General features: G+C 35.5%; 3 protein-coding genes across 4 annotated transcripts in view; 1 reads left to right on the top strand and 2 right to left on the bottom strand.

The window, feature by feature from the left end:
• Window positions 1-69: 69 nt before the first annotated feature.
• On the bottom strand, window positions 70-3176 carry LOC125825653 (50S ribosomal protein L28, chloroplastic). Its single transcript, XM_049504980.1, has 2 exons — window positions 2884-3176; window positions 70-446 (listed from the first exon to the last, which is right to left on the bottom strand). Exons 1-2 carry the CDS (start codon window positions 3098-3100, stop codon window positions 214-216), a joined length of 450 nt encoding a protein of 149 aa, XP_049360937.1. The 5' UTR covers window positions 3101-3176; the 3' UTR covers window positions 70-213.
• A 1587-nt stretch (window positions 3177-4763) lies between these two features.
• On the bottom strand, window positions 4764-15969 carry LOC125825605 (uncharacterized). Of its 2 annotated transcripts, none has more exons than XM_049504929.1 (10): window positions 15842-15969; window positions 12300-14258; window positions 12090-12227; window positions 10467-10538; window positions 9331-9372; window positions 9140-9229; window positions 7748-7855; window positions 7549-7641; window positions 6003-6082; window positions 4764-5906 (listed from the first exon to the last, which is right to left on the bottom strand). In XM_049504929.1, the coding sequence occupies exons 2-10, from the start codon at window positions 14106-14108 to the stop codon at window positions 5012-5014; spliced, it is 3327 nt and encodes a 1108-aa protein (XP_049360886.1). In that variant the 5' UTR covers window positions 14109-14258; window positions 15842-15969; the 3' UTR covers window positions 4764-5011. The 2 variants fall into 2 exon arrangements, with proteins under 2 accessions (XP_049360886.1, XP_049360887.1); XM_049504930.1 differs by having other exon boundaries at window positions 12300-14185; window positions 15842-15964.
• Window positions 14789-16351, top strand: part of LOC125825616 (protein NRT1/ PTR FAMILY 5.2-like) — a 58747-nt gene continuing 57184 nt past the window's right edge. The window contains exon 1 of the mRNA XM_049504939.1: window positions 14789-14792. The gene's annotated coding sequence lies outside the window, so the exon portion shown is untranslated. The remainder of the gene's footprint in view (window positions 14793-16351) is intronic.

Below are 16351 nucleotides of genomic sequence, written 5' to 3'. Positions count from 1 at the left end.
GAACAGCCTGCATTTCCAGACTAAATTGTTCTTTTTTAAGATATGAGAGAATATTGTTGATATTCATGGAAGTAGGTGATCAAGATATGCTTGGAGAGTAATATCATGAAAGCATATAACTACAAATTAACAAGCAATGCCAAAAAATAAAGTTATGGTTTTTGAGGGCATCAAAATTAGTGTCCAAACAAATATGCTCTCAGGTTCCAGGTTCTACTTCTTGCTGAGATCAATTCCAGCTTTCTTGGCTACAGCATCAAGTCCATTTTTCTCAATGGTCTTTATGGCCTTTGTTGAAAGCCTCAGTTTCACGAATCGCTTGCCTTCCTCCCACCAAATTCTCTTGTATTGAAGGTTTACGAATTGCAACTTTTTCGTTTTGTGGTTTGAATGAGAGACCTTGTTTGCCCTGTTGGACTTCTTGCCAGTGAAGGGGCATATTCTACCTGAAAAAACAGAATGTACTCTTTTAATATTCTATATCGTACTTATCACAAAGAGGCGCCAAGATATTTGAGCACAACCGACAAAAATGCAGGAAAGCAGGGGGGAAAGGAAAGATCATGATGATGCAAGGAAAGGATGATTCAATGGGAATATTTGATTACTCTTGTCCCTAAAAATTTTAACTTTACCTATTAGCTCAAAGGCTTTAAGTAGTTTTGGACTAAAAAAACGAAGGAATTAAGGCAGTTTGACAAATGCAGCAACTTAGAAAGGGAGTCAAAGCAAGCAAGAGTGTCAGTGATATAGTGCTCCTAATGGCTCTCATAATGTGCTTTCTGATTAGTAAACTAAAGCTTCATCAATAATCTAAAAGCCAAATACTGCCATTACTGGACTTCACAAAAGAAGTCAACCCTTCACAATTTGTTGTCATACAATGAGCACGAATTAACCAAGCTGTTATCATCATATTCAAAATATAACGTACACCAGAGGGGCAAACACCCCGAAGATTCAATTTCTGTAGATTTTTCCTTCCAAATCTGCAGCTAACACACTCTCTCAGGCTCTCATAATTGGTTTCGCCTTCTTTTTCACTAGTTTGGTCACTAAGGATAAGGACACAAGTGGGTAAATAAATATTAAAAAATTACACAGTGCAGAAGGTGGATTTGAGAGGTAAATGAATTTGCCATATTCTTGATAGCGAGAAATCTACTTTCATAAGCTTTGGATCTCATTAAGCTTTTATTTCACTATTAGGCTGCAAGTTTCATGGAGAGAAGAATAGGCAGATGGCAAGCTGCAGACAACGAAAACTTGCCAAAAGGAAATCCTGTTCATTATAAAGAGAGGTGAAAGCAAGAAAATGAAGCTCCGTCTTTAGGCAGCACTCAGTTAATGAGACCTAAAAGGCCTCAACAAGAAGTATAATATCTTCTCATGCATATAGTATTTCTTTTGTAGCTTTGTCTATAAATTGCTGCACAGGAATGCAAACTTTGTTAACCAAAAAACTGTTGATACCATCTATATAAGAAATTTATCCTAAAATACTTTATAATCCTTTACTTGGACAATCTGTTTCTTGAATATCGGCAATCCCTAAGTCAGAGAACAAAGAGCCAAGGAGGAAAAAGCCAGGGATCATTTAGTATATGAAGACAACTATGGACAAACTTCCAAACTACATATCATATTCTATCAATCTTGTTCTTATTAATGCAGTTCACACTGCAACTCCATTAAATCAGTTTGATGTAGTCCATCAAGCTCTTCCCAGTTCTTTAATGTTGCACATGATGAGGTTGTCCTATCCCTATTTCTTGCGACTGGACTTTTAAACCCCTGGAATGATGACACCCCTTTAATCTCTTGAAGTAAGAAAACATAAGAGGTTGTTTAGATAGTAGACTATAAAATGGTTTTTAATCATTGATTTTGATGTGTAACTTAATGATATGTGAATTATAGTCAAGTGCTCAGTTTACCATACGACAGATTTCAAGAAAACAATACATTTAGTTTGCAAATTACAACTTGATTAAATTTTTCCAACTTTAGCTATGTCTTTGGATCCTCCACATTGTAAGGGATAATTTTCATCCCATATCAGCAATACTAACTTTCACTTGTTACTGAACAATCTAACGTGATGTGTTGTTAACACAAAACAGACATCTGAATTCTAGACACCAGACTACTATCTGGTATGGAAGTAGCAATTATCTGAGTACCAAATAACCTCATGATGATTTAGGTCCTGTGACCCTTAAGAGTAAGGCACTTCACACACACACAAAAAAGGCTCCCTGCACCAAAATGATGATTCATCGTATTAACATTTTAAAGTTATCATCTTTTCTTGTTTCCCCATCAATGTTCAAGAAGAACTTACTATCCCTAGTTCAAGGGTAGAGGGACTGAAGGTGTATACCATACAGTATCCCTTTACATTTGATCCAATTAATCGAAATTCAGAAGGTGAAATTTCACCTCTACCATCAATAGGTCTAAAAGGTTAATATTTCCGCTCCTCAAACTCGTAACCTTCAGGTCAGCAAAGGAGCAACCTTGTAATTGCACCAAGACTTTTTTTTATTTTAAATAATGGTAATGTCAGGGTCAGTTTGCACATACTTCAACAACCATTACCTTAAGTAACAAGTACTTGAGAAAACTTCAAATACTCAGATACAATTTCTTTTTGACAATTGTGGTGTATGGCCCATATGTGCCCGCACCTCGACTAATTCTAAGGTTACCTAGCCTCCCACAGGCACAATTTCCTGCACATAATTCACATCATAAACGAAACCCAACAATTCTCTCCAACAAACAAAACAACAAACAGTTCATGTGCACATCATTAGACCAAAAAAAAAAAACCCAACAACTAAAAACACAAAGAACACAACAAAATGGTAGAGAAATTACGAGCAACAGGTTGAAGGGCTGTCTTGAAAGGAACAGAAAGTGAAGCAGGAGAGCTCAAATTGGTGCTTGAAATCTTGATACCACTCAATTGAGAAGTGAGAAAACTCAACTCTGAGCTCAATTTCAACTTGGGTAAAGCCCTTTTGGTTACTGCAAATGTCCTGTTACCACTGACTACTGGTCCTCTGAGGCTTATACCTGCCGTGATTGTCGCCATTTTTGCTCCAATTCCTCAAAGCAAGAATCTTTTTTTTTCCTCAAGAATGTTGTTTTTTGATGAAGGAAGTGAAGAGTGGATAACGAAATGGATGTGGGTAATGGTTTTATTTCTTGGCCTTTTGTTTTTTTAGCCTTAGGGGTCGTTTGGTAGAGTGTATAAGAATAATGCTGAATATGATGTATTAGTAATGCAAGCATTAGTAATGCTTGCATTATTTCTTATACATTGTTTGGTTTGATGTATTGAAAATAGCAAGCCTTGTATAAAGACTATTAAAAAAAAATTGTTTACAAAAATACCCCCACATTCTTTTACAAAAATTATTATTATAATAATAATAATTATTATTATTATTATTATTATAATTATTATAATTATTATAATTATTATTATTATTATTATTATTATTATTATTATTATTATTATTATTAGAGGGTAGTTTTGTCATTAGTTAATCTAATGCATGCATTAAAACCATTGCATTGCTAATACCTAGAAATCCATGGTATTAGCAATACACACCTTAATACACAATAGAGTGTATAACTAATGCAAGCATTAGTTATACATAGGTTGGAAAAGAGTACCAAACAAGGTACTAGTAATACACACTGCTAATGCATGCGTTATTTTTCCTAATACACTCTACCAAACGACCCTTATGGTGCAAAGGGATTATTTTGGCAATGCTACTTTCTTTTTCCTGTTTGGTATTCATATTCGTTGGACTAAATTTGAATTTGTGCATTGCAAGATTCATTTATGGAAATAGCGTGTGTTGCAAAAATAGAAATGCTTAGACGGATGTGTTCTCATATATGATTAGATAAGATTAGAACGTTTATCAAAATGTGCAAGTAACACGCATGTGAGGTTGTTTGAGATGATGATTTGTACTGATTTGTATGTGTGAAACTATGGTAAGTGAGTGTGTTAGATGGAGACTAGGTAAACTTAACTCCACCCGAAAGAAGTTATTTTGAAAAAACTATAAAAATGTTAGCACAATGTAAAGAAAAAAATCATTTGTATAGGCAATAATTACTGGTTGAGGATAGATTTGAAATTTATTAAAGAAATACTATTATTATTATTATTATTATACTTTTTCTTTTACCTTAGTATAATGATATAAAGTTAGTTAAATAAAGGAATAAAAATTCAAATAGCGGACTCCAACTTAATTGGAACTAAGATGTTATCTTAGTTATGCTTTTATCTTATTTCCCATTAGTTACTCACGTGGAGTCTTATATCACAAACCAAACGAAGAGAGTATTAAGACTACCAAAATCAAATCATTACAATATTGAACATCTTTACCCTCTTCAAATCCTACTTATCATAAACCAAACGAAGAGAGTATTAACACTATACCAAATCAAATCATTAGAATATCGAACGTCTCTACCATCTTCAAATCCCACTTATGGAATCACACTAAGTAAGCTATTGTTGTAGTATATTAGGATTAAATGTCCTTTATCTCTCAAACCAAACAACCCCTAAAAACTATCATCTCATCAACTGGCCAACATCAACTAGAACTACAGGCACAAGATATTTAGGAAAAATAACATGGCAAATAAGTAGAAGATTTCAAGAAGCCATAAGATTGTGCTCCTATATATTGTAACTTGTAAGTAGTAGGTAAACTGTTGCAACCTAAAAACAAAGTTGTTAATTTTTAGATAACATATTACAAATGGCTCATTCCTTCATCCCATTCTACTGGGAGAAAACATGTATTCCGCTTCAAATCGGGTACGACTCTCGCACTAGCAAAAGGTTAACCAAGGCATCTCAATATGGTAAAAACAAACATTCAGTTAAGCATCGCGAAATCCTATGTTAACGTCGTTCAAGTTTGGGGAGATCTGCGTAAGGCATTGAATGGGCCAAAAGAAATTAGTTTTGTTTAGCAAACTTTGTCTGATAGAGATCAAGGGGAACATACTCCACATTCACTATCCGGTCATCAAACAGTCGTCCATGTAAACAATGAGCAGCCATGCTTGCAGCTTCTGCTCTTCTAAACTCCACAAGTACACAGCCAGGATCGAACACCTCAGTAATAGAAATTTCTTCCTTTTTCTCAAGTTCCTCTGGAGCATCCAACTCTTCTTTCGATGAGAATTCTGGTTCAGAAGCTCCATCTGCATTTCCATTGTCTTCCTCTGACTTAATTGCTTCCTTAACTGGTGATTCATTGTTTATCTCAAGATGCTCCAGTGGACTGGGATTAGCATTTTCATCTTTCCTTTCTGAAACCATACCAGTATGGGTAACCTCGAAATTTTCTTGGAAGTTTGTCTCTTGAGCAGAGACACTACTGTCATCTGGTAGAGGGTCAGAGCTGTCGTCTTTTATTAGCTCCTCAGAAGGTCTATCATCGGAATGACTGCCACCAGCCAAAGCATCGCCATCTCCAGCCTTTTGAGAATCACCTTGTGAAGTTTCTGATATATGTGTTTTACTATCAGCTTCCTCATCACTATTGGTTTCCATGGGTTCATCACTGTTGGGGAAGTGTGGCCTACCAACTTCCAACTCATGATCATCACTGTTGGGGATGTGTGACCCACCAACTTCCAACTCATGATGATCACTGTTGGGGAAGTGTGGCCCACCAACTTCCAACTCGTAATCATCACTCCTAGTGATCGAATCATTTCTGTCACACCCTTCCCCAAACTCCATATTGCTATCATTCAACGTAGAACTAGTATCCATAGCAGCAGGATCAGATGTGAGAGAACATTGACTTTGCTTTACAACATTAATTGATTTAACAGAGCCAAACCTACAGGATCGAAGGAACACTTTCCAGATCAGTGAATAATTGACTAAGAGAAAAAAAAAACAATGACATTAAGAAAAAGGACTTTTCATAAATAACCTGGCACACTCCAATCTGATGTCTTCCAGTAATTCTTCAAGTTCTGCTTCAGACAAAAAATTGAGTACATTTGCATCCACCTGGACAGGGCACGATGATTAGAGGAAAGACTTTAGTAACCCCTTGGTAAGTTTTTTGCAACATCTAAGAAATATAATCCAAATTACAGAGTTTTTAACAAAAAACATCCCCAAAATATACCTCAAAGGTCAACTACATCCTTAATATATCACTGTTAACAAGTAACCTCCTTAAAGTATCAAAAAGTTAACAAGTTTAGTTCAAAGGTAGTTTTCATGTCTAAAACTAACAGTGAAGCCAAGCATACACATTACTAGTGACGAAAAAAGAAACAAAATTGAGAATGAAAAAGTGGTCGTGATCCCATAGTCTTCTTCTTCTGCAAATTAGGCGTCCCACGAAGCATTATTTTTCTCTATACCCAGTGAAATTCTTCAAAAGTTTGCTCGTACTGGGTATTTTTCAGTGTTGGCTTGCTGCAAGTGTACTCCCTGAGTATTATATTGAATTTCTTGGTGGGTTTGGCATTAACCTAGCCCAAGTTTCTTGATTTCACAGGTTATGAACCAAACCAGTTACGGGGAAAAAGAAGACCAAACCAGGTAAAGATGCCTTTGTTTTACTATTTCAAAAGTTGTCCAATTCCTCATTAACAAAAAGAAAATTTCTAGTATCTTGAGGCAGAAACTTTAAAAGAGTACAGAATAATAGGAAATGAACTATTGAACTCTACAGACGACATGCAGTGCCTCTCTTTCCATTCGAGTGCCTGGTTATTCTTCAAAAATACATTCCCTTTGTTAAATAATGAAGTCCAGAGAATATACAAAGCAGGTTTTTGCCTAATTCTAAATTCCGAGCCAACACTTTCTATATTTTTCTTTGTTTTTCACCCAAAACAGAACCTCTTATACAAAGCTTAAGATTGATTTGGAAGGATAATAAAAAGATTAGAAAAGTTGAGCATGGAGTTGAAGAAAAAGCAATGGATTTGCATATAGGCAACTGACCGACGTATACAAACTGAAAAAATAAGCAACTAAAAAAGCTAGTGGGTTGACGAATCCAAAGCAACTCGGGGAAGAAACACCAATGTGTTTCATGAATCCAAGCTTTCTTGACTTTTTTTTGGGTCACATGTAATGCGTTTGCTTGGCTTTTCACTGTTAGTTTAGACAAAAAACTAACTTTGGACTAAACTTGTTTACTTTATGATGCATTAAGGATGTTGCTTGTTAACCAATGTCATATTAAGGATGTAATTGACCTTTGGGGCATAATCCAAGGATATTTTTCATTAACAACCCTATGAAAACAATAACGCCTTAGACCCAAGCAAGTTGGGTTCAACTATCTGAATATTAAAAGTTTAAGCTCCTCGAGTACAATATTATAAAGTTGAATTTCTCTAGCACTAGAAATTCTCTACAATTTCTACTAGCATCTACATTTTTTACTGGCATAACAAGCAGAATATTTATTTAATGAAAATGAACTTGACGTCACAAAAATAATAAATACATACCACATTTTTCAGCTTTAGAACTTCCGTGTGCTTCTCCAAAAGTGGCTTTGCATGCTGCGGAATCCGGTATAAAGGTGTATTTTCATCTTTGTCCTGAGTATTATGTGTATCTTTTGGTCAAACTCGTATTTCCAAGAAAAAGATTAAAAAATGTACCTAAAGCCAAAGTAATCTGGATAAGAGGACTTGAGATAAGTACCAGTAAAGCAGTATCTGGGACAGCCTGAACAACAGTTAACACTTTTCCACCCAACTTCATACCATTAAGACCAGCGCAAGCTTTAAGAGTAACTGAATGGTCAACATACTGAAATGGTTGAAATAATTACTTTAAGATCAAAAAAAGACGCAAGAGGAACTTGAACTTGAAGAAGACTTGAGAGTTCACAGCACTTGATTCATGGAGAAATACAAGGGACGGAGAGGCTCATTATGTAACAAACAAAGGTATCTAGCCAATAAGTTTACTGTTGAAGCGATAGTGATGCATAATCCAAAGCATGGTAATAAAATATTATAAAAGGAATACTCTACCTGCAAAGAAAATTAAGTCAAGCATATATGAAATTTGTGTGTGGCAAGCTACTTTTGGCACTAAAAGAGTTCCACTGGAGAATTGACACAATCACCAGTACAAACAGGGTTATTCATTCTCAACTATTAAAAGGGATGAAGAGGGCTTGCGAAATGCTCTGCAGATCATTGAGAAGGAAAGGAATTAAAGAGTCTGATGGCTAGAAAATCTAATATGAATAGTTAAGAGCTCCTCCAATCCTTCTGATTTATTTCCGTCTGAAAGATGATATCTTTTTGGTATTGGCTCACATTGATAGAATTGATGTGGAAGCTCACATATGGATCTGAAGCAGTATTGGTTATTCTAGAGCAATTGTTTGACAAATGTGTAGAAGTTTTGGCATGTCTTTCTAAAAAGAAAAATTTTACTTGTCCTACCTTAGAGAAGAAAAGTAGCAGAATGAGAAGAGAAAGATTTACAACACAAAAAGAGTTCAAAGAGGATAGCATGCCGCAGCCTGAAAAAATTGATAACAATGCCCTTTTAAGGTATATTTTATTATTAAAATAAAGATAAAGTTTTGTCAATACATAGTAGCAAGATGGTGCATGATACATCCCCTTTCTATGCCAAGCACAAAACCACGTTGTCTGTCAAGCCAACAGGTACGAAGTCATAAACAATCTTTCCTTGGACAATTTCTACAATGCATTTGCATACATGTCTATGATTCAACTTTATTCTCTCCCATGCTCTTTACATGCTTAAAGTGTTAAATCAATTTGTTTGGCGCGACGGACCAACTCTGTTTCATTCACCCTTCAACCCAGAGAAGATTGTTGAAGAGGAAAATGATCTAACTTCTAGTAAAATGACAATTTGCTCATTTTTACTACACTTGGTACTTCCAGTAATTCACTAAAATGAAAAATAATCTTAGCCAGCAAAATACGATATGTATAAGACTGTTTGTTGCATAAAAGCTACCTTTGAACCAGAAGGAAAGTGCATTTCTGTAAAGAAAAGGATGTTTCATTTAATATGAGAAAGGTATATACAATAATCCAAGAGTACCTCAAGAAATGCACAAGGTTCATTGAGATCTGAATTCATCCTGAAATGGTAAGCTTTCAAAGGTCCAAAGGCTTTAGCAATCTCCATAAGCTGAAATAGCATCAGGTAAGATCAAAATCACTAGAGAGTACAATATTCCATTGTTCCTTCTTTTTAATTAAGGAAAGGTTTCAAGACATTTTCAGTCTTACCATCTCTGATGAAATAGTTCTTGAAATTCCACCAACAAAAATCTGCAACACATATAAAACAAAATTGTTATGTAAGGGGAAAGGGAACCACAGGACTGGAACAGACTTGAAATATATGGGAAGCATTATGCAGAAGCATTCGATGACAAATAGACAACAAGTGAAATACTGTATGACCAAATTCCAAAGAATTCCTTGTGGAAGCCAAATTAAAAAAAATATTCTGAAGGTCACAAATGTGACTCGTCAAGGAGTTAAGGCAACACCAACAAAGAAGAAAAGCAATCCAAATGTGACGTCCTCACAATCCCACAGGTTCAAATGAGGAATTTTGTATCTCAACTTAACAGTGAGGGAACATTCATACATCAACATCTAAAGAAAATCGAAAACATACATCATAATCTGTAACCTCACTGTCCAACATATAATTGACCTACATGAATTCATGCATTGCAGTAGCATAGAGCAGCTGTTGATGAGTTTACTCAACAGATGGATCATTGATTTCTGTATATATGAGTCTCATACGACAACATACATAAAAGTGCAGCACACAGAAGAAATTATTGGTCTCAATTCTCAAATATGTTGTCCTATTTCAATCAGATCAAGTGTTGATATTAGTTATTACGCCAAGCTGCTGCCATATTTACATCTTTTTCATATTACAGTTTAAAATCATTTTGAGAGACTGTGTTTCTTGTTTATGCTACAAGAAAAAATGCAAGCAAAAGAAAACACAATTAAGGCTATTAGCTCCCTTCAAAAGTACTTCCATTCCTTTCTCAGACTAAAAGCTAAAATACATGTAACATTTTAAAATACCTAAGAAGTTCTTTTACAACTATAATAAACAGAGCTCAAACTCTTGAACGTAAACTCTAAATATTAAGTAAAGCAACCAACTTTTAAGAAGTCCTGTTAAATCTGATTAGACCAAACTAACTGAAACTGACAAGACAAGTACTACTAGCAAGAATAAATAGGAGATTTGTACTTTATCACAAGAAGTAACGATTGATGGATATTGCAAGTACAAGGACAACACATGGCACAAGTGACTGTTGCGTCCAGTTCTGACAGGCAGGACTAAAGGTCAATCCCAAATCATTTGTGTTGTTTCAGATGCATACCTTATAAGAGGAATCCTCTACAGTGTCATCTATCCTATCAGCTGCAGCCACTGACTTCTGAGGAACACCAGTCTGCATGAAAATAGCAACTGTCTGAAAACCTGCTACATGAATAATGACCACAGTATACCTCAGAAACTGAATACAAGAGCAGAATAAATCACAGTTTCAACATAAAGAGGTAGCACCACCTTCCTACGACTTAAATACACATTTTAATGCATTGTCAAATTGTAGAAAATACAGAGCAACAAATGTTCTACATTAACGGAACTCCCCTACCATAATATCCATATTTTACTATTTTACTTCATTTGATATAACTCAACTATATTCTCCCTCCATATTATATGCAGTGAAATCCACCATCCTCATTAGCAAAGCACCATCGTCATCCTCCAACATCCAATTAAACAGATGATCAAGTGAGTTAGCATCCTCTGTGCTGAGATATGAGCTGAAGGGTATTGAGGGTACTATAAGAAAAGATCAGAAGGACTTCATATCAATACATCTTAAACATAGGATATACCAAAATCTTGGTGCCTATATTGTTGCTAACAACTACTAAGGGACTCTATGAAATTTGTATCAGGTCAGAGGTTATCTTCCACACTGAACAATCCTTCAAGCATTGCGGACAAGTCCAACCTCTCCATGCATCCTACTCTTTGACTAGATAAAGATCTTGACTTTTATTTCTGATAAAGATGGACACCTTGATTTTTACCTGCAAGAACACATTTTACTGGGGAATTTTGTTTGTTGCCTGTCTATTTAATCTTTAATCATAGGTCAAGAATGGATTTAGAGTAATATGTATTAATGGGGAAAGAGCAGCTAAGACAGTCATACTTAGCATCCCTTGCACAACAAAAGACAAAATTCATACAATAATCAAACTCCAAAAGTCATATAATAAAGAAAGGAAGGAAAGGGAGAAGAAAATCAGATTCATTTTAACTAAGAACACAATTTTTTTTAACTCCTTATTTGTACCCACTTAGACCTGCTCATTAAGATGATAAAATAAGTACACGACTCATTTCACATGAAGGGGTGCTTGGGTTTAAAATGTGGTGTACCATTTTTCACATCCTCGTATGAAGATTACAATCAAAAGAAAAGACATTGTTTCCTCCCTTTATCTAAGGGTTTTCAGGAAATTTAGTAACCTTGAGCAAACTTTCTTCAGCAAAGTCTATATCAGTGGACTCCGGAATTTACTGATTGTTACATATAATGATCAATAAGAATTGGCAACCAAACTTCAATTCAAACCCCTTTTAACACAACACTGACAACCAAATTTTAACTCAAACCACTTTGACCCAATTCAATTTTAGCCCTAGTGGTATCCAGTAGTTTTCTTTTTCAAATCACTTTGAACCTGCACAGATTTTAACCCAACTACCCAAACGATAATGAATTGTCACTTTTTAACCAACACTAAAATTTAGATAAACTGCATATTGCATAACTATAACATGTTACATAAGTTAATATGCAAAATACCATCAACTTCCCACACGTTCCATACAATAGCAGCAAGAGAAAAGCAAAAAAAGGTCAGTCTGAAAGACGAGCACAATCTACAAAGAGTCTCATAGTTATAATTCTTACAGCCACTTCCACGAAGTCTTTTGGGCGTCTGATTTTAAGAATAGAACCAGAGAAAGATCTTCCATCAAAAGATAGTGCAGCAGAAGCATCCTCGGGGGTTAAAAATTCTAAAAGAGCTTGACACTTCTCCTTGTGTATCTGCAGTGTAGAAACAGTAAGCAACGGAAATCTCCATCCTGCTTAGAACAAGAATAGAAGAAGAAAACATACCATACAGCTGATACATGGTTGGGTTCCTTGAATGCGATTAACTCCTGAAGACATCAAGAAATTATTAATCCAGTCCAGAATTTCTTTCTCAGAGGCGGAGTTTGGCAAGTTCTCTACATAAAGCCTTCTCATAGGTCGTGTGGCTTGTGTCAGCTGGACGGAATCAATTGCATGTATAGATGACGATAAGTAATTATATGAAACACTGGCAGCCTTTGTTGTGTATGAACTAGCAGGAATCATGCTAGAGATCTGGTGTGTATTTGGTATTACAGACTGCATTGAAGACTTAACACTAGAAGGAACAGAACCAGTAACACTGGTACCAGCTGATGCAGGTGGTAGATCCCACCAAGCAGCTTTTCGTTCTGGAGAGCGGTTAGTAGGGGGAGGAGTTTTAGCAGCAGCCTCTGATTTCCTCTTTCTTGGTGAATAGCCACCAAGACCACTTGTAGATCCTTCATGGCGGTTGGATTGGCTATCTGAACCATTGCTGGATATCTTTTTATCCAGATCATAATGTGATCTTCCAGATTTATCTTTGGAAGAATGAGAGGAAAACTCACCACGCTCTCTGAGATCATGATCTGAATGCTTATGTCCTCTCGGTGAACCAGAACGAGACCTTCTACCCCGATCTCTATCATTCTCTCGACTTCTTGACCTTCTTCTCTTTGGTCTTTCTTCCTCTAGATGAGCCCGAGAAGCTTCCACTCTTCCAGTAATTTCAGAAACTTTCACTGAACTGTGTTTTCTATCGGCATTCTTGTCTCTATTTCTCTCCTCCTCATCACTTTTCCTTCTAACTGATTCAGACTTTTCTTTAGTTCTGTCAGCATAACTATCTCTCCGCCCGTGATTTCTTAAATGCCTTTTCTCAGCCTCATTCAGAAGAGCACCATTTCTCTCCTCATCATCACCTCGGTGCTTCCTTCTACCTGATTCAGACTTTTCTTTAGTTCTGTCAGCATAACCATCTGTCCGTCCGTGATTTCTTGAATGCCTTCTATCAGCCTCATTCAGAAGAGCATCATTTCTCTCCTCATCATCATTTTGGTGCTTCCTTCTTCTTGATTCAGACTTTTCTTTGGTTCTGTCAGCATAACTATCTATCCGTCCATGATTTCTTGAATGCCTTTTCTCAGCCTCATTCAGAAGAGAATCATTTGACATTTCCATATCTTTCCTCTTCCTGTATGACTGTCTCTCATCCTTACCAGGAATTTTGTCTTTTCTTCCCTCTCTGTGTCTGCCATCAGTCTTATCTGCCGATTTCTCCTTCCGGGTCAAATCTCTTGAATGTCTTTTACCAGTTTCATTTCCAGAATCATCAATAAAATCCTGATCTTTTCTTCTCATGACAAGACAATCTTTATCAGTGTTGCTACCAGCTAGTCTCTTATTGCTTACATCTTTATTCATTGACGTCTTCAATTTGATTTCAGATTCTCTACTTTCTCTGTGTTTATCCCTAGCATATTTATCAGCCATCATATTATCCTCTGTCGGAGTTGGCCCTAACTTCCTAGAATTCTCCGAATTATGCCTGGAAGCACTAGGTAATGACTCGTAGCGATGTCGCTCAGGTTCCAAACAATCAGTGGTTTTCTTAGGCCTGTCTTCTTTATGTGATACACTGTCAGCTCCTACAAAATTGTTCTTAATGTCCCTTTCCTCTGCTTTACTTTTCCTTCTAAGCATAATTTCATCAAAGCTGAGAGGTCTTGTCCTAGCTGATGTGCCATCACTGTTGTCACCCTTTGATGAATTATGTTTACCATTCTTATCTTTTTGTCGACTGGATCCCATAATACTAACCTACCAAGAAGCTAGCAATCTTTCAATCAACTCCTCAGCATATGGGACACAGAAGGATATGTCACCACCTGACTAGATGCAGAAGTCAGAGACTCACGGTCATGCATCCAATCGAAACACATTCAAAGGAAGAAAAAATAGCTGCACACAAGGAAAACATATTCATCATACCTTCTAGGTAATTAACCATGCATCTAGTTGTAAGAAACAGTAGAGTCATGGGTGCTCATTTCTTTTAACATAAAGTTGTTAGACAAGAAGGGTTTCTTTCTTGAAGCTTACTAATATTTCTATAGTTTAGTTAGTAAATGAAATACTAAAAATACACAAAAGTAAAAAACAATAAAGAAAATATTAGTAAATAGCAGTGAAAAGGTAAAAAAAGAAGAGTAAGAAAATGTAAGAAAAAGCTGCAGTTTGCTTTTTTCAATCAAAAAGATATGTTGTTTAACAAGATTCAAACTCTCGCTACAGGGCATCAGCATACTCAAACTTCAGCTTCAGAGCCAAAGCACCCATCGGACCTTTTAGTTTATGGATGCTTGCAAATAGGTTATAATCAATTTTCCAATATTTTCTATATACATATGCAAAGAGAAAACAAACCATGAAAGAAATGTTAGGCCACAATAAATGCTTACTTTTTTTTCGACAACCAATAAATGCTTAGTGGTAACCAGTAGACCTAGACTAAACATGTAAATATCCAGGTGTCCTGTTTTTACACCTAGGTTATCCGTTATAGTGTCATTCAACTTTCAACATATCCAACATATGTTTATTTATAAGAATGTGTTCTGGCATATTCTAGTTTCTTTTTATGGTACGCTACTTTTAACCACTTGTTATTTGCATCTATTTAAAGCCAAACAACATCCCATGCAGATAACAATCCTCAAAGCAGAAACTCTGATTTTTTATTTTCCGTACTTGAACCATAATTTTTATGAAAATGATGGAAGCTTTCAGAAACGAAGAAAATTTTCTCTTCTTTTTTCCTTTTTCAGGAGTTCAGAAGGTTGTGTGCAATGCAGAGAGCCATGCACATACTTCAGAAAAATCATTGAAATACCAAGACATCCAGAAGCTAAAAATCTCAAATATAATCACCACTCTTGAGCAATGAACTATGTGTTACTTCATTAACAAGACGACCTAGCATAAATGACTAACTAAGTAACCAATCTACTCGAGCAAAGAATTGAGCTACTGCACCATTTTAACATATCCTTAGTCATTCCCTCCTAAACAAAATTCCGCCTACGTGCACATTGCTGATGCCAACACCCAATAAAAGACAGGTGATACCCAGCTCAAACCAAGATAATTTATAATGAATCTCAAAATATTCCCACCTTAACATACATTTAAAAAAATCCACAAATTTCACTCACAACTATAGAATTCTTCAATGTAACACAGCCAATTCGAACTTATATAAAAGTCCTCATAAATGAATTTTTTTTTAAAAAAAATCAAATGTCAAATGAAATATAAAATTGCAAAATGATAAACCTTTATAAGGAAATTCCAATCGTTAATACTGAAGAAATCAAAAACAAAACTTTAATCTAACTTAACACGAATGAAATTATCGTCTGCTTATTCAAAATGTACAATGAGAAATTTATCGGCATATGAGTAACGAGCAACGTACAATAACAGAGAGGGCTAATTTTAAGTAGATAAAGCAGCTAAAAGTAATGAGCAAGAAGTTAGATTACCGGAGATACGAACGGACGGTGTGCTAACTCGCCGGAGAATCGCCGGAAAAGTATGGAAAGAACTGATAAAAGTGGTTCCGGGGATTATCGATTGGGTTGAATGTCTGAGTAGAAAGCGTAGGAAGAAGAAAAACCTAGACATGCTAAGATATTATGCATATTTATGTTTCCAATTATGCCCCTATAATCACTTTTTTTTAAAAAAAAAAATTAATACAATTTACTCTTATATTTTACTCTTATCATTAATCAAGATTTATATTTCACTAATATGGATAACTCTGTTAAAGATTTATTTGATTATTATAATTTAATTAAAATAAATCGCTTATTTGTTTTTGTATTTGTTGAGATTAGAAATTTTCTTGTGATTTTTGTTTTACTTTCATTTTTTTTTTTAACGAGTTTCTTAGTAGTATATTGTAGTTTGCATATGCAAAATCTCACAAAAGATGATCTGTAGTAACCCTACAAGTTGCCTTAGGTATAGAATCTCCTGAAGCTAACATG

This window comes from Solanum verrucosum, unplaced genomic scaffold (genome assembly GCF_900185275.1).
Source record: "Solanum verrucosum unplaced genomic scaffold, falcon-dt-bn FXZP01000298.1, whole genome shotgun sequence".
In the NCBI taxonomy this organism is placed as follows: Eukaryota; Viridiplantae; Streptophyta; class Magnoliopsida; order Solanales; family Solanaceae; genus Solanum; species Solanum verrucosum.
This window is presented reverse-complemented; position numbering and strand designations above follow the sequence as displayed.

Coding starts and splice junctions, on each gene's coding strand:
- LOC125825653 (XM_049504980.1), bottom strand. CDS start 3,100: ATGGCGACAATCACGGCAGGTATAAGCCTCAGAGGACCAGTAGTCAGT. Junction 447..2,883: donor AGCCCTTCAACCTGTTGCTC/GTAATTTCTCTA, acceptor CTGTTTTTTCAG/GTAGAATATGCCCCTTCACT.
- LOC125825605 (XM_049504929.1), bottom strand. CDS start 14,108: ATGGGATCCAGTCGACAAAAAGATAAGAATGGTAAACATAATTCATCA. Junction 9,373..10,466: donor TAGAGGATTCCTCTTATAAG/GTATGCATCTGA, acceptor TATGTGTTGCAG/ATTTTTGTTGGTGGAATTTC. Junction 5,907..6,002: donor ATCAGATTGGAGTGTGCCAG/GTTATTTATGAA, acceptor TCGATCCTGTAG/GTTTGGCTCTGTTAAATCAA.